The sequence below is a fragment of the Rhinopithecus bieti genome, unplaced genomic scaffold (assembly GCF_001698545.2).
Source record: "Rhinopithecus bieti isolate Rb0 unplaced genomic scaffold, ASM169854v2 scaffold_4129, whole genome shotgun sequence".
In the NCBI taxonomy this organism is placed as follows: Eukaryota; Metazoa; Chordata; class Mammalia; order Primates; family Cercopithecidae; genus Rhinopithecus; species Rhinopithecus bieti.
Window position 1 is genome coordinate 164600 of NW_016804391.1, and position 26186 is coordinate 190785.

The window sequence follows — 26186 nt, forward strand, 5'->3', positions numbered from 1 at the left end:
CTACCCGCGCCCCCTGGCGGAGCGAGCCTCGGCCTCTCCCGGGCCCCGGCCGCGCCAGAACCACCCGCGGACTCGCGGACTCTCCACACCGGACCCGGCAGCACCGTGGGGCCGCAGATCCCGGCCGGCCCGGGCGGATACTGAAGAGCCAGTGGAGCCTGCCTCGATCACACGTCCCCCGTGGAGCTCCACCTTCCCGCACGCCGGCTCAGGCGCTCCCATAAGCGGCCGGCCGCAGAGGGGCTCCAAGGGAGGCGCCCGCCCGCGAAGAAGCACTCCGGCCCCGCAAAGGCGCCCCGCGCGCGGCCCTGTCCACCAAGGCCACTGGCCGATGGGTCGGAAGAGAGCCCTTCAAGAAGGAACCTGCATTGCGCTTATTAGAGAAAATTATATGTAAAAACTGAGCCATTCAGCTTTACTTTCCACCCCGCGTTGATGTAAAACCTGAGTTCCTATGGAAGATGAGGGGCTTTGTCAAGTGTGTAAAAACAAATGCTACCTCTTTCCATTAAAAAATTATATATGTATATGCATTCTCATTGTTGAAAATATAATTAAAAAGTAATGAAAAAAATCACATGTAACATCATGAGAAATCAACTTAATGATTACATGTATGAAAATCACATGCACCTTGGGAGGTTGAGGCGGGCGGATCACCTGAGACCAGGAGTTGCAGACCAGCCTGGCCAACATGGCGAAAACCCATCTCTACTAAAAATACAGAAATTAGCCGGGCGTGGTGGCGCACGCCTGTAATCCCAGCTACTTAGGAGAGTGAGGCATGAGAATAGTTTGAACCCGGGAAGCAGAGGTTGCAGTGAGCCGAGATTGCGCCACTGCACTCCAGCCTGGACAACAGAGTGAGACTCTATCTCGTAAATAAATAAATAAATATTACATATAACACAAAGAAATCAACTAAATGTTTCCATGTATTTTCCAAGTATTTCTGCATCTATCTATAAATCGGTAACATCTTACATAATGCTGTTTTGTATGCTCCTTTTTCAAATATTACATCATGAATATTTTCCTACCTTATTGTAATTTTCAAAAGGTTGATTTTTAGGCCGGGCGCGGTGGCTCACGCCTGTAATCCCAACACTTTGAGAGGCCGAGGCAGGTGGATCACTTGAGGTCAGGAGTTCAAGACCAGCCTGGCCAATACGGAGAAACTCCGTCTCTACTAAAAATACAAAAACTTAGCCAGGTGTTGTGGCAGGTGCCTGTAATTTCAGCTACTCGGGAGGCTGAGGCAAGATAATTGCTTGAACCTGGGAGATGGTGGCTGCAGTGAGCCGAGATGGTGCCACTGCACTCCAGCCTGGGTGACAGAACAACACTCCGTATCAAAAACAAACAAACAAACAAACAAAGAAAACAAACATGTTGATTAGATTTTTTAAGATTCTTGCTAACTACCCATCATATGGATGTGCCATACTTGTTTAACCATTTAAATCCTAGATGTTTACTTGGTTTCTCATTCTTTTCTGTTATAAACTGCACCATGCAGAAGCGGTTTGATGTAAATTGATTACTCTATTAAAATAGCTTCCTAGAAAGAGAATTCCTGGATCAAAGTTACAGACTCAAGGCTCCTGTGACAAATTGTTAAATTGTTTTCCAGAAAGGTGGTCTAATTTCCTTCTTGCCCTCAGCGTAAGACAACCCCATCCACCCTCAACGCCAACAATAAGAAGATTCTCCAGCCCTGAGTTCTATTTATTTAAAATTTTGTTAACTCCAGAGGAGAAAAAGTAATTCTCCTTGTAGTTATAATTTTCAGTTCTTTGATTAGCGGGACTGAATATGTGTTGTGTGTTTTATTTTATTGACTTTTTGTATTTCTTCCTTTGTAGTTGGCCTAATCTTCAGCCTGTTTTTTTCACTGGGGAGATGAGTTCTTCTAATTGGTTTCTAAGACCGCCTTGTATAATAGGGATATTTACCTCTTGTCATGTTTGCTGCAAATATTTTTTCTAGCGTAACATTTGCTTTTTAAATAAGTTCATATTTTTTGAAGGACTGAAATGTAAAATCGTGTGTGTGATGTAATCAAACACGCCAGTTTTTTTCTTCATGTTTCTTCTGAGATTTTATGCTTAACAGTTTCTTCTCCTCTCAGGGTTGATTAAATATTCACTTTGTTTTCTGGAGCTTGTTCACGGTTTCTTCTTTTACATCTGACTTTTTAATCCACCTGGAATTTATTTTGGTGGCTGGTGAGAGCTAGGGTTCCAATTTGATTTTTCATCCAAGCTTCCAATTTCCCCATTACCATTTAATGAATAATCTATTGCTTCCCAGTTGGTTTTCTTTCTCATATAGTGGGTTCTAACATAGTAGGGTTTATTTCAGGGTTTTCCATTAGGTTTCATTGATCTGTTGTTATTGATTTTTCAGTAATGCCAGAGGGATTTAATTACTTTCCGTTTTGTAATACATTTTAATATCTAGTAGAGAAATCCCCCTCAATGGTCTTCTGTTTCAAAAAAAAGTTAAGCTATTCTCACTCATTTATTACAACATCCTCAGAATCAGTATTCTCCATTACAATTTCTAACTTTGTGTTTTCTTTCTTCTCAATTAAATTTATATTTTGAAGTTGGTATCTTTTGGATTTATAAATTATGTTTTCCTGGTTTTTAAATTCATTAATTCCTATCTTTGCCTTTGTTCTAAACTTAATCTTCTCTCCTGAGGTTTGTTTTATTCTTCTAATGGATTCAGTTATTTTATCTGTTCATTTTTTTCTCTTTTTATTATGAAAAATGGGGTCTCCCTATGTTGCCCAGGCTAAGGCAGTGGCTATCCACAGGCACAATCATAGTCCACTACTGGCTGGAACTCCTAGGCTCAAGCGATCCTCGCACCTCAGCCTCCCAAGTAGCTGGGGCTATCAGTGCACACCATCGTGCCTGAAAAACTTTAAAGATATTTTTCATCTGAGTACACCTTTGGTCACATCCTGAGTTTTTATATATAGGGTCGTCATTGTCATAATTTTCTAATAGCCTTTAATGGTAGTTTTGAATTATCTGTTGTAATTGAGGATATTGCTTTAAAAGTCCCACCCAAAAGTTTTACTTTAATTGGAGTTTTATGGGCTTGTGGTCAGAGAATACAGCCTGTGCAATTTTTCTGATGTTTTGAAATGTGTGACCGAGAAGTTGATCGATTTTTTTAAGTGTTCCCTGGATGCTTAAAAAGAAGATGTATTATTTGTTTGTAGGTTACAAAGTGCTCAATTAATTTAAACATTTAACAATTCAGATTTTCAATCTCATTTTTTTGTATAAAATTCACAGTTTTACTGTATATGGCACTTTTATCCATATTAAATGGTTCTTTTGTACAATTTAATGATTTCTGTTTTGAATTCATCTTGGTTTAAAATGATAACTTCTATTCATTTGCCATCTGATTTGTACTTACCTAATAAATCTCTGCTCTTCATTTATTTTTGGGTCCTTCTGTTCTAGGTACTTCTTTTGTAAATTGCATGCATTAAATTTTCCTTTTAAATTTCATCTAAGAGACATTTACTTTTAACAAGGAGGTAAACACAATTATGTTGATTGTTACAAATTTTAAGTTTGTTTTTCTCTGATCTTCTTTCATACTTTGTATTGAAATTCTTTCTTCCTGCTTCCTTTATTTTTTCTGTCTTAGCTATGTGGGCTCTGATGTGGCATGGGAGGCACATGTTTTCAGGGTAGGGAAAAGGCTCTCAGGCTGGTGTTGGAGTCTCAGGTCTGCTGGCTCTGTGGCCTGAGGCACATCGCTCAACCTCTCTGTGTCTCAACATCCTCACATATAGAATGGAGATACAATCTCATAGAGCTGTGGTATGGATTAAATGAAACAATACATGGCTGATGCTATTGTTATTCTTGTTATACTTATAAAATTTTGCCTGTGGTTCCTTTAGGTTTAAAAAAGTTTTTCTCTGATTGCTAAAACTGAGTAATAGGGCTTTATTTTAAAATTCTTCTCTACATAAGACAATGCATCTGACATGCTTTTACTAATCTCTTCTAGTCTTCTCCTCTCAAATTTTTAATCTGAGGATTTGCAGCCCTTGAATTATTCTTGAATTATTGCTTTAATTTCATACATCTACTCTTTCCAGAATCTAGTTTTTCTTTGACATTAGAATTTGGAGTTTTGCAACCATTCATAAGTTTAGTCTTGAATTCATGTTTGCCCATGTGAACCAATGTCTACCTGTCTTTCTTTACAACATTTCATTATTAAGATCTTAATTGTGATTCATTCTTTGGTCAACTGGCAAACGAGTTCCCACCAAAAGTGTCGGTGATTTACCTTCTGAGCCCAGAAAACTCCAAGAATGACTTTTGTTCCTCTTTGGTTGCCTCACTCAAATGACAGGGTGGATCCAAATTTAAAATGCTGTGAACGTGTTCTCGTGACTCTGAATTTAAGGTTCCTGAGCGAGCGTTAGCTCTGGGATGCCTGTGTGCCTCTAGGAGTGTTTCACCTTATGATTCAATACATTTTCCAGAAAAGGAATGAATCAGGGTATGTCTAGGGGTGGCTCCTCCTGTCCCCCACATTCTAACTGGAAAAGAGGAATCCTTTTTGATCTGCCTGCTCTGATCGACCATCCCCACACACAACATCCCCTTACCTAGGCCAATTCCGAAAACGTTTACTTTGTGTATATCTCTGATTATGCTTTTATCCAAATTATTATCATTTCTTCCTCTGAAATAACTCTAATTCTTAGATTTCACCTGGATCCTATAGCCTCCAGTTCTGTCCCATTCATCCTTTCTCTTATCTCTTCCACATTCTGAAAGAATTTTAAATTTTTTAAGTTTGTCTCCACATTCCACATTTTAAAAAATGTAGTGCCATCAATGTGGATTTTCCTTTTGCTAAAACAATTTTAGTTTTCTGGAACTCTGTGCTTATGTGAACCGGATACATTTTCATTTCACATCTGCCCACTCTTCTCTGTCATAAGGATCATATATATTCTGGCACCCTATTAGAGATGCCCAAGACTCTTCTTTCTTCCCCCCCCCCTTTTTTTTTTCAGACAGGGTCTCACTCTGTCACCCAGGCTGGAGTGCAGTGGCACAATGTCTGCTCACTGCATCCTTGACCTCTCAAGCTAGGTGATCCCCCCACCTCAGCCTCCTGAGTAACTGGGACTACAGGTACACCACCACTCTCGGCTAATTTTTTTTTTCCCCCAGAGATGGGGTTTCACTATGTTGGTCAGGCTGGTCTCGAACTCCTGACCTCAGGTGATCCGCCTGGTGTAACCTCCCAAAGTGCTGGGATTACAGGCGTGAGCCATTGTGCCTGGCCACCCAAGACTTTTCTAATGTTGCTTTTTGTTTCTCATAATTAAACATTTTTCAGGAATCTTCAGGATTATTTTCCTCTTCCTTAATTCTGCAGGTTTTTCTCAAAGGCCTCCAGCAGGATTCCTGTCGCCTCCCTACCTTCCCTCCTGAGCCATCCATCTCTCCGCCTGGCACCAGCAGGGGATTGCCACAGGCTGCTCCTTCCCTACCGGAGGCTAACTTCTCACTTCTCCAGCTAGAGGGCAGGGTTCCTGGGTCTAGCAGCTTCATCCCATGTGGTAGGCTACTTTCCTATCCTCTCTAACTAGTTCTCTGATACCACAAACCAGTGGTTTGCAAACTTTTAAAATCACGGGCTCCTACCAGTTAAAAGTTTTTTTAGCATGCCCTCCTCCATTATATACATATTTATTATAAATTACAGACATGTATTGCTCTCTACCCATTTATTAAATACTAGCTAGGCTTATTATATATACCCATATGTATACCCATATATATACGTGGGTAGAAGTTCTGATCATTTCTTCCCATAGTCCCATGGATCACTGTGCATGTGCCCCACATTGGAGGTTATAACTCAAACCAAAGCAGCCCATGAAGAAGCACAGTGCCCGGCCCCACTGTTCCCAGGCTTTGCTCAGTTCTGCTCAGCCTACAGGGTTTAGCTTGCAGGTTTTCATCAACCCCATGTAGGATGCTTCATCCCTGTAACGACCACCTTCCTACTGTTTTGTTTTTGGGTTTTTTTTTTTTTGAAATGGAGTGTCACTCTGTTGCCCAGGCTGGAGTGCGGTGGCGGGATCTCGGCTCACTGAAAGCCTTGCCTCCCGGGTTCAAGCGATTCTCCTGTCTCAGCCTCCCAAGTAGCTGGGACTACAGGTGCGTGCCACCACGCCTGGCTAATTTTTTTGTATTTTTAGTAGAGACGGGGGTTTCACCGTGTTAGCCAGGATGGTCTCGATCTCCTGACCTCATGATCCGCCCGCCTCAGCCTCCCAAAGTGCTGGGATTGCAGGCGCAAGCCACAGTGCCCGGCCATTCCTACTGTTTCCTTGGAGTGGAAGTACCCCTTCTTGGAGGGGGCAGGAGGTTGTGGGAAGGTGATCAAAGAAGGAGGGAACTGTGGTCTTGCTTCCTGCTGCGGGCAAGTGCAGACCTGGGTGTCTGAGGCATGGGCAGAAGAGGGCACAGGAAGGAAGCCTCTTTTTACCTCCTTACAATGGGAGTGGTGGCTCTTTTAATGAGAGAAAGAACGGATCACAAATTGTTTTTCTCCTGCTTTAGGAGCTAGGTCTCCAGAATAAAATTTCTCATTAAAATATCAGTATGCCAAAAGTTAGCCACCACAATCAAAAACCTGTTGACAGACTGAAGACTTGGGACACTGAGATAGCCTGTTGCAGAATTTGGAGCCTCAGGAGGGACCAAAGCAAAGGGTCCAAAGGGTCCACAGGGAATCCACTCAAGAGGCAGGAAGGTCATTTACAAAGCATGGCTCTGATGGCAAAGCTTACCCCACTTCATCAACGTTATGGGAGGCCTTCTTGCTCCTCCCAAGGAGATAAGCATACGAAGGTGAGCTGGCAGGCCACTGCTCAAGGCACGCTAGGAAAGCTGGCTTCTCCAACCTGCTGCCGCAGTGAGGACCTGGGGCCTCAGATGGTCTCTCCACCAGTAAGGCTGCTTGGCGCTTGACAGTGTATAATCAGGAGGTTCCTCCCTGAGAGGCCTGTGGGAGGTGGGCAGGCAGCCAGGAGAATCCCAGAGAATGCGGAGTGCCACAACTGTCAGGTCTCAGAACCCATGATGTAATGCCTCTCCGGGGGCCAAGGAAAACAAGCCCGCTGTTGTCACTGCCCTCCCAGCAACCAGGCACTGCCCTCCCCATGGCACGGCTGTTCTGTGTAATTACGATCCCACTCTCTCTCCTTGGGAGAAGGAAATATAAAAAACCTTTGCTGTCACATAAAAACCAACCCAAGATATGAGAACTGTCTTTTAAAATACATCTTGCTGTAGAGAGATTTCCATAGCAACTTCAGAAGTGTGTGTATACAACTAGAGCTAAGTCTAGGCTGATGAAAGCCACCTGGAATGTGAACAGGCTCTGGGCATCAGCAGCTGTGGATTTTTCTAGAACCTGTCATGCTGCTGTGTGACCCTGGGCAAGTCACTTACCCTCTCTGATGCCTAAGGTGATAGAATCATCATCAGATCAAGCTGAGAGAGATCAAGATCATCTTGTCCACACTACCCTGGTCTGATGCTTCAGTTCCCCAAGGCTTCCCCTGCTTCCAGCTTCTGTCCAGTCTCTGGCTGAATAAGTCCTGGCTGAAGGCCTCTGCCAATCTTACTTATTATTTGATATTGGGAAAGACAATGATCATTTAAGCGTGATTCTAAAAATATTGCTCAGTGTTTGTAAGAGAAGTGCTTTGCCTGTTTAGGAAACAATATATTAATAGGGCAGATTCCTGGGACAGAGTCTGTGAGCTGCTGAGATTTGGGGGTGGGAGTTTGATTGGGGCTGCTTTCAGGATCAATACCTCTGGGGTGTAGGGGAAGCTCCCAGGTGCAGTGGTAACAGAGGCCTTAGGCGATCCCTCAGGGACCCTGGAGACTGACTGAGTGTCCTACTAGAAGCAGTTGGGGTTGGGCCTTTGAACTCCCACACTGACAAATCCCCTCGGGAGCTTGCTGCTCCCAGGCAAGGGGCTTGACTTTAAGAGAGGGACTCAGTCACAACCCCAGCTAAGGGAATGAGAGCCCGGGTCCTGGAGGGGCATCCGGGTGAAGCAATATGTCATCCACTACATGAATGTGTTTGAATTGGATATGAAGGCAGCCCGAGAGGCTTAAGTATGATAACATGGTCAAGACCATAGGCAGCGGAGGCAGGGAAAACAGCAAGACTGGGATTCACATGTCATTCTCAGTGGCCTTGAGACTCTGAGATTGGGAAAGTTGCCAGGAGAGTCGAGGCCATGATTTCCTCGTATGTGCAGGATTCAGCCTGGGTTGGTGACACACACATGGAAGTTCAGAGTCAGAAACGAGTCCAGATTCTGGCTCCATGCTTACTATTAATAGCTCTGTGACCTCGGGGCCAGTTACTTTCTATCAGTTTCCTCAATTCTACCATGAGCCTTCATGTCCAATTCAAACACATCCATGTAGTGGATGACATGTTGCTTCACCCAGATGCCCCTCCAGGACCTGGGCTCTCCTTCCCTCAGGCAAGGTACCTCTCTCATAGATCTATTGTGAGGGTAAGCTGGGATGGCATATGGATTTTACACAGAACCAGCACAGGGGAGCAACAATAACATCTACCATGCTGTAATACACCTCATGTTACACCTAAGTCTTTGTTCAAATGGCCTTTTTGCAAGAGAAGGGAACTTTCAGAGAATTTCCGATTTGCTCATTGATTCTCCGTGCCTTGGTCTTAGCGGGGGCTTGTGACCCATGTCTGTAGAAAGAGAGAGAGAGACCCAGTGGCCCACCAGGGGCCAGGCTAACCCAGCCTCAGCTTGGAAGTTATGGAAGGCCATGCAATATCAAATGAGATGCATCATCTAAGTACTTTGCAAACTACATTCTTTAAAACAAGCTTATTTTCCAGTGAAAAATAGTCACCCCTTCTTGTGACAGGTTCAATAAATTATGAAACTCACTTGCAGGTACTTTGTTGCATGTTCAGCCTGTTTGCTCATCTGAAGTACATGCCAGGGATCATCTGAGGGCGTGTAAGACTTCAAATAGCTTAAAGGGCTACGCAAATTCAATTACTATTGTTGACAGACAATGTGGCTTCCATCATTTAGAAAGGAAAACAGGAAGAATCTAGGCCAATGGATGGTAGAAGTTGGGCTGTTCTAATTATAAGAAGGCAGCACAAAATTCCCAAGAGTTATCAAGGGATCTACACTATTATTATTAATTTTCACCATCACTGGATCGCAATACACCGTGCATATATACTACCTTGTTTGACTCTAACAGTAAATCCTGTATCCAGCTTTCAGATGAGAAAATTGAGGTCCAGAGAGGTGAAGCGACGAGCACAATGTTGCTCAGCTAACAGTACCATGAGGAGTTTGGGGTCAGAACCCAAGCACATGCTTTCTCCATTGGGCAAAGAGTGTCTGCTTACCGGAGAAGGCTCATGAAGCCCCGTGCAGTGTGGTCCCACTCAGAGCGGATGTTGCAATGTCAGCTGCTGAGTAATGGCGAGGTTCTGAATAGGTGAGCATGGTGTGTCCCTGAGGCTCTGTGTGTGAGAAAGGTCTTCCAACACTGCACTGGCTCTCACAGCCTGAACCTGCATCCTGGAGCCTGAACCCTTGTTCTGCGGCAGCAGAATGCCCTCTCAGTTTGACCGTGTGTCTGCTGGCCAAAACGCTGAAAGAAATATCTGCAAACAGAACGTCTCAAAAATAGGTAGGAGATACGGTTCAAGGTACCCATGTGGGGTGTGTTTAGGCTAACTCTTCCCCAGACTTCTTTGTCTTGTTTGATCTCTGCTAAGACACTGGTGTATGGAAGGTTTGGCAATATAATTGTAAGTGTTGACGAATTAAGGATGACTACCAGGATCTGTGTACATTACACAGGATGCTTCACCATACCTCCCAACATACTGAAAATAATCTCTCTCAAGTAAACACAGCTTCGTTCTATTTCAAGTGATCCTCAATTTAAAATGAGGAAACTGTACTCCGGAGAGGTTAAGTAACTTGCCCCAGGTCTCACAGCTACTTAGGGGTAGAATCATGGTTTCTAACCTAGATTTGGACTCCACATATCAAATCAGATTAAAATGAATATCCAGGGCTGGGTGCAGTGGCTCACGCCTGTAATCCCAGAATTTTGGGAGGCCAAGGTAGGAGGAACACTTGAAGCCAGGAGTTCAAGACCAGCCTGACCAACATGGTGAAACCCCATCTCCACTAAAAATACAAAAATTAGCCTAGCATGGTGGTGTATGCCTGTAATCCCAGCTACATGGGAGGCTGAGGCAGGAGAATTGCGTGAAGCTGGGAGGCAGAGATTGCAGTGAGCAGAGACTGTGCCACTGCACTCCAGCCTGGGTGAGAGGACGAGACTCCATCTCAAATAAATAAATAAATAAATAAGATGAATATCCAGAACCCCTTGCATGGGAGAAGAGTCATGAAAGGCAGCTCAAGAGTGGTGGAAGGAGGTGGTCTCAGTCCTGCCCTTGAGCCTTGATGATGGCTGTTTCAAGGAGTTGGCATTTTGTTCTACAGCCCTGGATCTCTATCAGGACACATCTCCCTTCTATCTCATGAGTAGCTTCTCTGAATGACTCCCAACCACCAGCTTCCTAAAACAACGTTTCCCAAAGTGTGTTCCATCAGGTACAGTGCTTCTCAAACTAAGGTGCATATGAATCACCAGGTGACCTTGTTAAATGCAAATTCTAATTCAGTCATTCTGGGCTAAGGCCTGAGATTCTGGGAATTGTTCTAACAAGTTCCCAGTGATGCCAATGCTGCTGGTCTGTGAACCAAACTTTGAGTAGCAAGGTACCAATAGTGCTTTATAATAAAAAGGGTTTGAGGGCAAATACAATTGAGAAAGTCTGAACTAAACAAAAATAAATGGTTTCATTACTGCAGGACTTCTCAGAGCCTTTAAAATGCTAATAAGCATTATTAATACCCAAGAGGAAGAAATTGCAATGTGTTATATGTGAGTTACTGATGTAACCAGAATGATATATTGGTTTGCAAAGAAGCAACGGAAAATCAGGAAAATTCTGTGCCTTCTTCCCACCTTACCTTGGTTCCAAAGCTGCAATTACAGCTCATACTCAACCCCAACTCAGCACTCCCCTCTTTCCCATTGTCTCCTTTCAGGTGTCTGGGTATATGCCTGTCTCCTCCATCAGACCACATACCTCCTGGCACCCCTGCTCCTCCTCCCTTCCCTGTCCCAGCACAGACTCTGCACTCAGAAGGCCCCAGGTGGAATACCTTTCGCAGACACGGACGGTCCAGGCAGCAATGATCCACAGAGAGATGCTGAACACGAGCAGCACAGTGCCAGGGCAGATGGTCATGAGCGTCTTCATGACGAAGCGGGTGTTGAAGTTGATCTTGTTGAGGGCCCCGATGCTGCGGGATGAGGCATCGGTGAAGAGCTTGCTGTGCAGCAGCATGACTCGGGCGATCAGGTACAGGCGCAGGAACATGGGGATAGACAGGATGATGTCCACATCGGCCTCCGCCCGGGAGGGTGTGTAGGAGAAGGCCAGGCGCGCCGTCCAGAAGAACTTGTACTCGCCAGGAATGGGGTGGATGGCGCACACCAGCATCTCCAGGCTGATGTAGAGGATGCGCTCGTAGGTCATGGCTATCCGCCAGTCATCCGCGCCATTGTCGATCACGAAGAGCTGGTGGGGGCAGAGAATCCATTAGTGTGGCCAGGACCAGGAAGTGCACAGCAGGGCCCAGACAGGACAGGTGGGGCAGGCTGGGGCAGGCTCCTGGGCTCAGGTCAGCCTGATCACCTCAGCCTGCTCTTTAGGGGCCTTGCTGTGTGGCAAGAGCCCTGGATGGGGAGTAGGGAGACCTGGATTCAGGTCCGGCTGGGAGGCCCTGACTAAGACGCTTTGACTCTCTAGGCCTCACTTTTCTCCTCTGCAAATCACTTCCTGAGATATAGTGATTTATAATAAGAAATCATATAATTGGTCTTTATCCTGGTTTAGGCACAGTTCCTAAAACCTTAGGAATTTCCAAAGTGATAAGTGTCTTTTGTATGCTAATGAGATGACTAGTGGCTGGGGTGGGAGGTGGGGATCCAGGGTAGCCTCAGGATGGGTGCTGGTTGCCAGGGGAACCAATCTGGTGATGAGAGGGATGGAAATTTCAGCCCCACCCCACCACCTCCTGGGAGGGAAGAGGGGCCCGAAGGTTAAGTTGATCACCAATGGCCAATGATGTCATCAATTATGTCTGTGTGATGAAACCTCCCTAAAATCCCAAAAAGACTGTGGGTGTGTGTGGGGGTGCGTGTGTGTATGTGTGTGTGTGTTTTAACTTTTATTTTAGGTTCAGGGGTACATATGCAGATTTGCTATATAGGTAAACTTGCGTTACAGAGGCTTGTTGTACAGATGATTTTGTCACCCAGGTGCTAAGCCCAGTACCCAATAGTTATTTTTTCTGATCCTCTCCCTCCCACTCTCCACCCTCAGTGTCTGTCGTTCCCCTCTTTGTGTTTTGATGAGCTTCCAGATAGCTGGACACATGGAGGTCCCTGGACACGTGGAGAGTTCCGTGCCCAGAGAGGGCATGGAAGCTCCACCCCTTCCCATGTGCCCTGCCCTTTGCTTCGCTCCCATATGGCTGCTCATCTGAATCCTTTGTAAGGTCCTTTATAATAAACCAGTAAATGTGAGTTCGGTGAGCTGCTCTAGAAAATTAATGAAAACCTGAGAAGGGCGTCCTGGGAACCCCTGATTTATAGCCACTTGGTCAGAGGCGCAGGTAAAACAGCCTGGGGCTGGTGACTGGCATCACAAGTGGGGTCAATGTGGTGGGACTGAGCCCTCAACCCATGGGAGCCAACACTAACTCCAGGCAGACAGTCAGGCTTGAGTTATATTGCAGGACACTCAGCCAGTGGCCACTGGAGAACTGCTTGGTGTGTGGGAACCACCCCCTCCTTTTTGCTGACCACAAGTGTTCTATATTGAGCCGCTTCCCAAGGTCCCTTCCAGCACACAGGTGCCAAATTGGCTGTTTCACGATGGTGAGAAAGATCAACTCATTTGTATTAAAAACACATCCCTGAGCCCCTGCCAGACCTGACCTGAGCCCTGGAAGGGGATGCGAAGATGAAAAAGTCATGTTTCCTGCATGAGTGAACTCACAAGGGCTGGCACAGATTCCTTCTCCCCACTCAGAGAAAGGAGCACAAGTGTTTGCTGGTAGCACTGTGCTCTCAGACAGTGCAGTGAAGTGTTCACGGCACGGACTCTGGAGCCGGACTGCCTGATCCTAACACTACTGGCTCCACGATCTTGGGCAAGTTACCGAACCGCCCTATGCCTCAGTGACCTCATCTGGGGATGATGATAATAGCTGCTGCACAGAGGCCTCTGTGAGGCTGCAGTGGGTTCGTATATGCAGCATGCATGGAATCCTGCCTAGCACCCAGCATGCTATGTAACTATTAGCTATTCTTAGTTTTAGCATTATTAATGGATCTGGTCTGTCTTTCTGTAAAATGACAGTTGGACAGTGATGTCTAAGCTTCCTTCTAGCCCTAACCTTTCACGAAGATGCTTCCTGCTGTCACCTCATGAGGATGGCTGTTCACACAAGAATTGACTGAGCACCAGCTGTGTGCCCAGCCTTTGTCTTCGGGTAAGTCCCACTGTGGAGTCCCACCATGTTTGATGACTGTGAAACGGAGTTCACATCTTTCCCCTCTGTGGCCTCAGTCTTCATCTGAGACTGAAATGAGAAGCCTCTAAGGTCTCATCCAGCTCAGATGATTTGATTCTTGGAGGGTGAGGCCTGAGATCCACGCATATGTTCGGTGTGGGCCTCCTATGCAGGCACCTCACTTCTGGGAGGTAGTGGAGTGTTTATCATCACACTATGCCCTCTCTCTACTGGGCCCTTGGCCCTCCAGCAGATCTGGCTGATGCCTGTCCCAGCTCATCCACAAACACATCCCACTCAAGACTCCAGCCTCATATGCTGCCTGCTCCACCGATAGCCACAGAGAGCTGCTGCTCTCCAAAGCTGCTTGTGTTTGCCTTTAAACAGGAGACAGGCAGGGTCCTGTGGCCTAACATGAGCTCAGGATGAAGGGCACCAACACCAGCACCTCCTGGCCAGGAGAGCAGCCCACGCATGCATCCTGGGAAGGCCTGAGCTGCAAGGCTGGAAGAAACTAGCCTGGGTTAGGAGAAATTAATGTTGAGGCCAGGGTGGAGGTTTTACTTAACCTGGAAATACACCCTTAGTACAGAAAGAGTAACAGAGAGACTGGATCAGCATGGATTTGTGGGGTCTGGCTGAAAGCCAAGTGAAGCCTTCCTTTCCTCCCTTGCACAGGGAGATCAGGGAATGAAGGACTCTTTATTCTGTCCATCCAACTGTCTCCTTGATGGTCTGGGCTGAAGGAAGCTTCTGCTGTGTTTCAAAGTTAGTCACCAAGCAGCTTTCTCTCCCCATTTTGCTGCCTTCCTTAGTTCAGCAGGAACCGAGGACCCAGGAGAGGACCTATGGTACCAGGCCTGGTGTGGGGTGGGCGGGTGATGCTTGCCTTGCTTTTAGCATCTACCTGTGATATGTTTCAGCAGCAAGGGGAACCTACCAGGCAATTCAGTGGGCCCTGAGAGGCATGGGGCGGGGGAGGCAGCACTAGGAAGCAAGTCTCTCACCTTGCTGAGCCTCAGTTTCTTTTTCTCCCTGCTGTGTACCCTTACAAAGCCATAATGGAGAGCAGAGGAGACAATGGGTTGACAGGGCTTAATAAACTACAAAGGATCATTTGTTCATTCATTCATTCATTCATTCATTCACATTCAACAAACGTGTTGACGGCCCTACGAGGCACCCCGCCACGCCACCATAAGGATCCTGAAGGGAAACTAGAGGGGACTGTGGGAGCAACTGGCTGAGAGGCTCACCTGGTGGCTCTAATCAGGGAGCTGTCGTCTCTGAACAGGAGACAGTACCCAGCACAGCACCAGCTGGAGACTCACCCTCCTCCTTCCCCAGTGCAGCTGAGCCTGGGTTTTTCCAGACACAGGTTTCCCCCAGCAATTGGAAAGCCCTAATGGCTGTTCAAAGGGTTCCCTCTGCTTCTAACTGCCGCCCGATAGGCCAAGCCATGGCAACGTGATTGCCTGGCCAAATTCTTCAAATGCAAAATTAAAACCATCTACCCTGTAATAAAGAATTGCATCTGGTTACTATAGTAACTGGGTTCACTCTGGGCAGGAAGGGAAGCAACAAGTAACAGATTCCTTTGATTGCCTGATGAGGAGCGGGATTGTAAGCGTCACAGCTGAAGGGGAGAACACACCAGCAGCTCTGCCCAGCGTGACGGGAGGGTGCTGGTCCCCAGCTGCCTCTCAGGTGCCCTGTCTCAGTTGCAGCTTGCTGGTGCAGGGAAGGTGGGGGCCACATGGGGTAGTGGAGCTGGAGGCCAGAGAGCTAGCCTGAAGTCCTCCACATCCAGGTATTAGCCATGTGATCTCAGGCCATGCGTGACTTTTCCGAGCTTGTTTCCACATCTCCAACAGGGGAACATTGACCTTGGCCCTGCCTGCCTCATGAGGTTAGTGTTAGAATCCAATAATACAGATATAAAGTTGGTGGCTGGAGTTGGTGGCCCACGCAGTGGCTCACGCCTGTAATCCCGGCACTTTGGGAGGTCGAGGCAGGCAGATTGCCTGAGCTCAGGAGTTCGCAGCCTGGGCAACGCAGTGAAACTGTCTCTACTAAAACACAAAAAAATTAGCCAGGCATGGTGGTGGGCGCCTGTAGTCCCAGCTGCTCGGGAAGCTGAGGCAGGAGAATCGCTTGAACCCGGAAGGCAGAGCTTGCAGTGAGCCAAGATGGCGCCACTGCACTCCAGTCTGGGCGACAGAGCAAGACTCCGTCTCAAAATAAATAAATAAATAAATAAGTCCGACAGTGCTTTACTAACTGCTCTAAAAATGTGAGGGATTTTTAAGCTGGAGGGCCTGAGGGGCACTCATAAACAGTGTGTGTAAAGAGGCGGTGTTTTGAGTAGGCGGTAGGGGGAGTTTTCAGGCTGCAGGTTAACAGCCTCTGCTAGACAGGGCTCCACTGCAGGGTTTTCTGCATCTGCAGGGTGGGACGTGTCCCAGAAGATCCCATTGCTGTCCCACATGAGGACACTGTATGCTTCCTTCCTTCTGACCCCTGGAATCACAGTTCTCCAAGTGTGGTCTCGCTCCCTCCCATTTCAGAGCAAGTAGCAGATACCCCACTCCGCTGGTTCCTCACTCTGCATCCCATTCATTCCTAACAAAGCACAATCCCAATTATTGATTTGCGTTTGTGAGATTTTTGCTGTCTCACCCATTAGACGTAGTTCTCAACCTACTCACATCGCACATTAGAATAACTTGGAGAGCTTGTTCAAAAATACCCATGCCCAGGCCCACCCCAGGCCAAGTAAATCAGAATCTCTGGGGGTGGAGCCCTGGCACGGGGGTTCTTCTTAAGGCTCCAAGGTGAGTCTAAAATGTAACCGGGATTGGGACCCCTCCCCCCCACCAGTCACAGTTGGAGCTCCAAAGAGACAAGGGCTGTGTCTTCCCTGTTCCCTGTGGCATCTGCAGAGCCTAGCTCAGATCTTAGCACTTAGTAGGTGTTCAATAAATGCTTGTTTAGTGAATTAATAACTCCCACATACTGTGTGCCCCTGGACTAATCTTCCCTCTCTTGGGCTCAGCTTCCTTCTCTGAGGAATGAGGGAATAGACTAGACAATCCCCAAGGTACTCTAAGAAGCCATAATTCTGTGGTTCTACACAGACCCTCTTACTGGCGACTCCCGCCTCATCTGTGTTCTCAGTGCACCTGAGCTCTCCAGGGACAGGAACCATGCCTGGCTCATCTCACCCCACTCCCATGCCTGAGACGTTGCCTGGCACAGAGTGGGCAGTCAGTAGAATTTTGGTGAATAAAAGGTGTGTAGGCGGATGACTGTGTCATATGAAGAAAAGGACAGATTGCCCGTGGCCCTTGTTAACCACCCAGAATGGAAATTCCTTTTGAAAATCCATTCCTAAGCCTGTGACTCACAAAGGACTTGACAATTCATCTCACACCATGGGAAGGGACACCCTCTTATTCCCAAAGGGTGGTTCAACCCGGAATAAACTGTCCCAGGTGACCTCCAAGCCTTAGAAAGTTCTAGAGCAAGTCTGAAACCAGGATATTGAGTAGCGCTGGACCAGAAGGGCAGGAGGAGTGTGTATGTGGCTCCACAAAGGACTATCTTCCCCTAGGGCTTAGTCTTAGTCATCCAGCCCTGATTCTAGACCAGCTTGACTGATGGCCTCTGACGGATTCTGGAAAAGTACTGAGGTGATGTGGACACAATGTGGCATGGGGCAGGAAGCACTGTGGGCCCTCGAGTGGTCTGTTCTGGGCTGTTCCAGAACAGGAGAAGCCACAGAGACCCAGGGCTGATGAACAAGTCCCTTCCTGACCAGACGTGGGTTTGCTCCTCGCATGCTGGCCTCTCTGAATGGGGAAAGGAAAGCCACATTCTCTGAGTCACTGAATCTTTCTGCCTCCTAAGCCTAAAAAAGTGATTTCACTCATTGAGGGTGCAACTGGCCTGAAGATGTAATGTGTCAGTACCACAGTCTCTGGTCTCCTGAAAGTTCCACTCTTTCCTCAGATAGTTGCTCTGTCCAGAGGTGGCTCTAGGCCTAATCCCTCTACCACTTAACTGGTGGTTCTGAGGACTTGTAGGATTTTCAGCCGTTAGTATAATTCTGAGAGCTCTGGGAGAGAGACTGTATGCAATAGTGATTCTAAACTTTCCTTTAAGGAGCTTGTAATTAGAGAAAAAGGAGAACTAACTCAAATCAGTTCAGTATAATAATTATTAAGAATCAACGCCGGACGCAGTGGCTCAAGCCTGTAATCCCAGCACTTTGGGAGGCTGAGATGGGCGGATCACAAGGTCAGGAGATCGAGACCATCCTAGCTAACCTGGTGAAACCCCGTCTCTACTAAAAAATACAAAAAACTAGCCCGGCGAGGTGGCGGGCGCCTGTAGTCCCAGCTACTCGGGAGGCTGAGGCAGGAGAATGGCGTAAACCTGGGAGGCGGAGCTTGCAGTGAGCTGAGATCCGGCCACTGCACTCCAGCTTGGGCGACAGAGTGAGACTCCGTCTCAAAAAAAAAAAAAAAAAAAAAAGAATCAACAAGGTTAGACTACTGTGGGTATATAAATATGAATCAAACACATGTCCCATGAATCAGTTCACAATCTCAAGTAGCTCTAGCAAAAGACATGCATGATTCGGGTGCAATTTGAAAAGCTTCTTGGGCTAGACAGGGCTTCAGCAGTGCCTGAAAGGCATGCATCAGACACACCAGAGGGGGCAGCTTGCAGAAATGGCCACAAATTCCTCCCATCCCATTCACTTACTTCTGTACATGTGACTTTGCCTCTCTTCCAGTCAAGAAGTACAGCCTATTTCTCTCTCTCTTTTTTTTGAGAAGGTTCCGCTCTTGTCAACCAGGCTAGAGTGCAATGGCACCATCTGCCTCCCGGGTTCAAGCGATTCTCCTGCCTCAGCCTCCTGAGTAGCTGCGATAACAGGCACCCACAACCACACTTGGCTAATGTTTGTATTTTTAGTAGAGATGGGGTTTCACCATGTTGGCCAGGCTGGTCTTGAACTCCTCACCTCCAGTGATCTGCCCACCTTGGCCTCCCAAAGTGCTGGGATTACAGGTGTGAGCCACCACACCTGGCCAGTACAGCCTATTTCTCAATCTCTTCAGTCTGAATTTAGCCATGTACCTTGCTTTGGCCAGTGGAACAGTAGAAAGTGTGATACAGCAGAGGTTTGAAAAATGTCAGCACCGTGAGGCTCACTATAGACACATGGCGTCACTATCCCTTTCAGCCCAGCCTACAGCCAGCACCAGCTGCCAGCCATCAGAAGCTGTCCTAGACCAGCTGCATGACAGAAGCTCACCCCAGGTAAGACCAGCAGAAGAACCACCAAGCTGAGCCCAGCCCAAATGATTGACCCACAGAAATGTGACCTAAATTCTTATTTTAAGCCATTATGTTTTGAGGTGCTTTGTTATGCCATAAAACTAACATATAACAAAACTAATTCTTACATTTGGCACATATTAGAAAAGCCAGGTCATGTGTCTACCGTGCCCAACATTTTCCTTTTAGATTCTTATGCCACAGGCCCTAGAAGGAACCCTCACCTGTCCCCACCTTCCCACTCCACTCAGTTATATCTGCTGGCCAGTCTTTCTCAAGCAACTGGGTTACTGGATGGGGAGGAGATCAGGGTCAAGGGCCATTCCAGCTTCCCCCATCCCCACTCCCACCATGGATGCATCATTTGAGATATCAAAGAATAACTCAGAGCATTTAAAAAGTTATTTTGCAAGCAGTTTAGTTGTTTTCCATACAAAGTGTTTTCTCGGATATGAGGAAGTCAGCTGGTAGACTGAATCAGGGAACAAAGGCAAAACGAAATTAATGGGGGGGGGGGCCACTGGAGAAAAACAGCAGGGAGTCTGGGAACAGTGGTTCTTGTTGGCAAATGCTGAGGCTAAACGGATTTGCTGGCAGCTAACGAAGAGGTCAGCATGGCGTTCCATCCTTGGACGGCCAGTGACGGATAGTACAGAAAGCACTTTTAGTTATTCAGGGATTCTTCAGAAGCCTTCGGCTTTCAGCTGTGGGGGAAGTCAGCTGGTAGACTGAATCAGGGAACAAAGGCAAAACGAAATTAATGGGGGGGGGCCACTGGAGAAAAACAGCTGATTGCCAGTGATGAAATGAACTTCTGGGTTTGCAGCAATGGTTCGTAAAATTTCCAGTCAGCAAATGCTCCATGGAACTAGAGGAAGAAAGGGAGGAAGTGGGGGGTGGGAAGCAAAGGTAGAAAAAAGGTGGCTCTAAAAGAGGCCAGCCAGTGAATGGGCCTTGTCAGGGAAGTCTATGATTCTACCATAAACAAGATGCTTAGGGTGAAGGGGTCCATGCTACCCCGCTCTGTATCTAAGAAGAAATTGTCCTCATCTGAAACCATCCCACGCCCTGGGCCACATCTGATGTCCCACAGTGGCTCTTTGGTCCGGCCAGGACAGGCTTCTCCTGAGTGCCTCACCAGAGCTCGCTTTTGGTCTGTTGCAGTATATAATGACTACCCATGGGCGTTATGGAGCCTGAAGTTTGTTTGGGACTAACAGAGACCAGTGGTGATCATAAATCCTTTCCCCTGTCCTCAGTTCTCAGAGAAAGAAAGCCAAGTTACAGCATTTAAGGGAGCCATTATTTTTCACTCACATAGCAGGAATTTCTTGATCCCTGACCACGGCACCACTGGGGATAGAGCATCCCACCTCTGGCCATCTGTGTGTGGCAAGTCTCTGGACCTGAGATTCATCAGTGTAATGTGAAGACTTGGATACAATTTGTGGTTTTCCATTTTCTCCAGGCTGTGGGGCCATTTCTTTTATAAGATTGTTCATGTACACCCAACATGGGAAACACAAATTCAGAGCTGTTGTAGTTGAAAGGGTAGAGAAGAACATTCAAAGATCAGCTCACTCACCTCCTCCTCCAGTCTAGATCTCTGTAGTGGACCCCATGCTCTCCATAGAACCCTTTGATTGGAAATCCTTTGGATGGACCGGCTGGTCTCTAGTTGTAATGAGAGACAAGGCGTGATGCTGGAAATCAAGTGTTTGGGGTCTGGTTCAAGAGGTGCTGGATGCACAGGTATGGAGCTTTGCCCTGATCAGCTTATTCGCTCATTCATTCATTGAGTATAAGTTGAGCCCCTATTATGTGACTTGGCAAGCTCTAGGGATATAGCAAGACAAACAGATAAGGCCCCTGTCCCCACAGAGCTTACATTTCAGGGGAGGAAAACAGATATTAAACCGGTAAACCATTTAATTTTAGAGAGTGATACCTGCCAGGAAGAGAATAAGACAGGGCAAAGGAAACGGGAGAAGTCCCAGACAGCCAGGACAGGGCTCTCTATGGAGGGATCCTCTGAATCCAAAGTGAGCCTTGCAAAGGTATGCATTACAGAGGGGACAACCATGTGCAAAAACCCCAAGGCAGGATGGAGTTTAGAGAGTTGCAGAGATAGAAGAAAGAAGACCAACGTGAAAAAGAAGTGAGGGATGGTACCAGATGAGGCCAAGAAGGTAGCAGGACCCAGATCACGAGGACCTTGGAGGTCACAGAATGAGCTTTATCAAAGGATAGGAGACTATAGACCCACTCCCACCAGGGCCATGAGCACCATGTCACCACTTTCTGAAGACAGACTGCCCACAGGTTAAATGTGCACCTGCGGTAGTCAGTTCGGGTCTCCAAAACAAAATACCATAGACTGGGTAACTTAAAAAACAGAAATGTATTTTTTCCACAGTGCTGGAGGCTGGAAGTCTGAGATCAGGGTGCCAACACAGTCAGGCTCTCTTCCTGGCTTGCAGGTGGCCGCCATTTCACTGTGTCCTCACATGGCAGAGAGATGGAGAGAGATCTCTCTTCTTCTCCTAGAGCCTCAGTGCTATAGGATTAGGCCCCATCCTTATAACCTTATTTAAACGTAATTACCTCCCACAGACCCTATCTCCAAGGCAGTTACACTGGAGGTTAGGGCCTCAACAAATGTGTTTTGGGGAGACACAATTCAGTTCATAGCTATTTCCTTTTGTGTCAAAATTACCCAAAAGCCAGACCGTGGGCCAAGCCAGGTGACATTGCACATACCATTTCATTGCAATCTCATAATGTCCCTGTAAGGGAGTAATACACCCATTTAGCAGATGAAGAAACCCAAACCAAGAGAGGTTCAATCAATTGACTGGGGCCTTCAGCATTCTATGTCTTCCAAATCCCACGCCCTTTCACCTGCCAGCCTGCTAAGTAGGGCTTCTATTTGGGGGCTGGCCAGTTTGGAGTGTATGTTGTCTTCTAAAGAAAACTCAGCCAGGCACAGTGGCTCATGTCTGTAATCCCAGCACTTTGGGAGGCCGAGGCGGGCGGATCACGAGGTCAGGAGATCGAGACCATCCTGGCTAACACGGTGAAAACCCGTCTCTACTAAAAATACAAAAAAATTAGCCAGGAGTGGTGGTGGGCACCTGTAGTCCCAGCTACTGAGGAGGCTGAGGCAGGAGAATGGCCTGAACCCAGGAGGCAGAGCTTGCAGTGAGCCGAGATTGCGCCATTGTACTCTAGCCTGGGTGACAGAGCGAGATTCCGTCTCAAAACAAAAAGAAAACTCAAGTCCACACTTTAAATGCTCATTCTCAGAAGAATCTTTGTGGACCACAGAATCAATATACAATTAAAATAAACTGGGTTCCATCCATGGTGTCTGCACCACCTTGGAAACCCACATTGTTACCTGCAATCTAGACTGGGCTATGTTTGTGGAACTAAGACGACAGCTTTCATTTCCACAGATAGAATATCCATTTATCATCTTTCCCTTCCTCCTCTTCCCACCAGTGAACAGGCCTCTATGGAGACCTGGTGATGGGGTCCCTAGCGAGAAAGAGACCATCTTAGTTTAGGAGCCCACTTAAACACCCCAGCATGTTTGCTAATGAAGAAGATTCCTCTGGATAGGGTTGGGGTGGGGTCAGAGGAGACCAACACAGGGCTTAATGTATGTGCCCTAGAAATGAACAGGAACATTGGAGGTGGGAGATTGTGAGCTATGGGACTGGAAGGAGATGGCAGGTGGCTAAGCAGCACCTTGGGCCAGTCCCATGAGAGGGGGAAGCCGGAGTCCACTGAGGACTAACTGCTGCTGACCACCCATGAGACAGGGACAGTGCTGAGACTGTAAGATCAGGAGCATGTGGCGTTCAGCAGTGTCCCGTTTGTTGTGCCACCACCACCTCACCCCTTCCCCTTGCTCCAGATCCATGCAAATGTCAGCTAACCTAGAGGCCTTGGTCATGGACCCCTCGAGGAGCAATGGGAACAGGAAGGGTGCCTAAAGGGGTCACTAAGTACAGGATAGAGGTGGAGAATTCAGCAGAAAGAGTTTGGCATCAGATGAGCTGTCAAGAGAGAAATGGAAGTTTCCGAGCCCCCAGAGACCAGTGGAAAGACACTGGGTCCCCTCCTGTGTGGCGTGGGAGTTTGTAACCAATTCTATTTGAAGCAGTAAGGCCAAGTGTCCCCAGTCAATCCTTGGGTTGCAGTGGCCACACCTCGGTCTCATCATGTGCCCCGCCCCAGCCATCTTTACCTTGCTGCCAGAGCGAATGTTCCAAAATACAAAACAAATCATGTCACCTCCCCCTCTAGAACCTTTCAGTGGCAACGCAGACTGTCCAACCTCCTAACTGCACTTGGCCAAAAGGGCCTTTTCCCACCTGGCACCACCTGGCACCACCTGGCCCCTTCATCCCCATCACCTGCCACACCTGGTGTCTCATCCCAGCCAAACCAAGTTACCAGTTACCCCTGAGCTTGCGCCCCTCCATCTTCTGTACAAGCACTCCCTCTTCTCAGCTTCTTTACCAGAGACCTCCAGATCAAGCGTCCCTCCCTTCCACAGGTCTGATCTGGTCCCTTCCAACTCCCAGGTGGGGCTGAGTGCCTTCCTCCAGTATTCCCCAGGCCCTGTGCCCCCTGCTTGTCACAGAGCCAATCCCCAAATGGCAGCTGGAGAAGGATGGCCAGACAGTTGGGGGGTGCTAGCCCGCGTTTCAGGGGACCAGACCTTACAGGCACCACTTCATTTAGTCCTTAACAGTGTTCTGAGATAGGTATTCTTATTTCTATTTTACAAACAGGGAAACTGAGGCTCAGAGAGATTAAGTAATTTACTAAAGGTCATACAAGTAATAAGGGGCAGACCTAGGCTCTAGAGCCGGGGCAGGCAGCCTCCAAAGTTCACTCTCTCAACTACTGTGTGTGCTGCCCCAGGCTGTACTAGGAGGGCTTGTTGGACTGAACCCGGATGTTTGCCTATCCCAGGCCAGGCCAATACGTGTTTCTGGTTCTCTGTGTGCCTTGGCAGATCCAGGAGTCAAAGGTTTCTGTGCATCTGCTAAGTCTGGGGTAAGAGGAATCATTTTCTCAACAGGAAGTTTCTGGTAAGTTTCTTTCCTTTGGACACATGAAAGGATCCTGCTGAATGTTTGGGGTAGGGGAGGAACAGCATCATCACTGGGGCTGCTGGGCCCTGATTGGTTCTAAGTCACCTGTTTACCACTCAGGGAGCAATTCTTTAACCCTGGCTTAGTGGATATTTTTAGCAGCTAAAATAAAGAAGTTTTTGGATCTTTGAACAGCCTAGGGAGCTGAAGAACTGAGGTCAGGACCAGGTGTTGGTGGTGGGCAGGGAGTGTTTGTTTTTTCCCCGACTGACTAAAAGGCCTTCAACTCCTTCTCAAGGGCCAGCTGCACTGTCACCCCTTCAGGGGGAGCTTTTCCTGATCTCCCAGTGGCAGGGGCAGCACTTCAAACAACAACAATCCATTTGGTGTTTCCAACTTGCTGGCTGGGTCCTGAGCACGTTTCTTTTTCTTTTCTTTTTTTTTTTTTTTTTTGAGACAAGAGTTTCACTCTGTTGTCCAGGCTGGAGTACAGTGGTACGATCATGGCTCACTACAACCTCTGCCTCCTGGGTTCAAGCAATTCTCCTGCCTCAGCCTCTCGAGTAGCTGTGCACCACCACACCTGGCTAATTTTTGTATTTTTAGTAGAGGCGGGGTTTTGCAATGTTGGCCAGACTGGTCTCAAACTCCTAGCCTCATGTGATCAGCTGTCCTCAGCCTCCCAAAGTGCTGGGATTACAGGCAGGAGCCACCACACCTGGACTCCTAAGCACTTTTCTTTACATTAACTCTTTGAGTCTCACCATAGCCCCATAAGAAAAGTGAACTGCCCCCAGACCTCATATCAGCTAAGTGGTAGAGACAGGATTTAAACCAAGAGGCTACACTCTCATCTATTAAGTTTCCATTCTGGCCAAAAGCTCCCTCTTGCTCTCCCATCTGAGCCGTGTTCCTGTCCACCTGCTTGTCAGCACCCTCACCAAAGCAGGGGTCCTTGAGGACAGACGTCTACTTGGTCACTGTCCTCCACAGTGCCAGGCACAGCACCCAGGAAATATGGGCCGCCCAAACCAATACATAAAGGGCTTAAGGTGTCAAAACTATATTGATGTGACTCCAAAGAAATATTTTAATTGTTCACCATTTTTATAATTCTCCCAAGGCAAAAGAGTCTTTTGCAACATATGCACAAGATAAAGAAATCAAAGAATATTTTTAAAAGAACTGCTTATTATACTTAAAAAAAAAAACCCTGGAAACAAACTTGAATGTACATCAATAGGGAAACAGCTGAATACATTATGGTACTCATACTGGGGAACACTATGTAGCTGTTTTTAAAAATGAAGTGGATCTATATGTATTGACTTAGAAAATGTTCATGATATATTGCTAAGTAAAAAGAGAAACTTACAGCATAATAGGTATAGTGTGATTCCTCTTTTTTAAAAAAGCAAACACCAACACATAAAACCAAAAATGCCCATATATGTGTATGCATGTTGGTACATTTTTGTATAAGCACACACAAAAGGTGCGTTAATCACCTCTGGCTAAACTAAACACTAAATTGTTAACACTGGTACCACTGGGGACGTAGGGAGATGGGAATCGGGGAACCTATTAATTTTTTTCCTTTTGATAATTAGAACACACCTCTGTGTTAAAACAAGCCTATATTGCTTTTGTAATTTTAAAAAACCCAATAAAGAATTTTTTAAAAGAACCGTCCTGGAGAAAGCCACTTGTGGCGCCTAATGGTGATGTTTTAAGCATGGCCATTCTTGGAGGAAAAATAATTGCCAGGTCCTTTCCTGCCCTGTAATTTTCTGTGTAGAGCTTCAAATCCCCCGGGGGCCCCCAGGATTTTATGAACACAGCCCTGCTAGAAGTGTTCATAGCTGAGCTCCTCTTACAAGGCTCCCCCTCCAAGGCCAGCCTCATTACCAGATCCACAGCCCCTCTAACTAAACCACCTTGTGAAAAATAGTTCC

General features: G+C 47.0%; 1 protein-coding gene across 5 annotated transcripts in view; it reads right to left on the reverse strand.

Moving 5' to 3' along the window:
• The window catches only part of KCNN3 (potassium calcium-activated channel subfamily N member 3), a 210214-nt gene that overhangs the window by 57293 nt on the left and 126735 nt on the right, over positions 1-26186 (reverse strand). For all 5 annotated transcript variants that reach the window (XM_017867697.1, XM_017867698.1, XM_017867696.1 and 2 more), the window contains exon 3: positions 11351-11769. In XM_017867697.1, coding sequence (XP_017723186.1) covers positions 11351-11769 — 419 coding nt within the window. The remainder of the gene's footprint in view (positions 1-11350; positions 11770-26186) is intronic.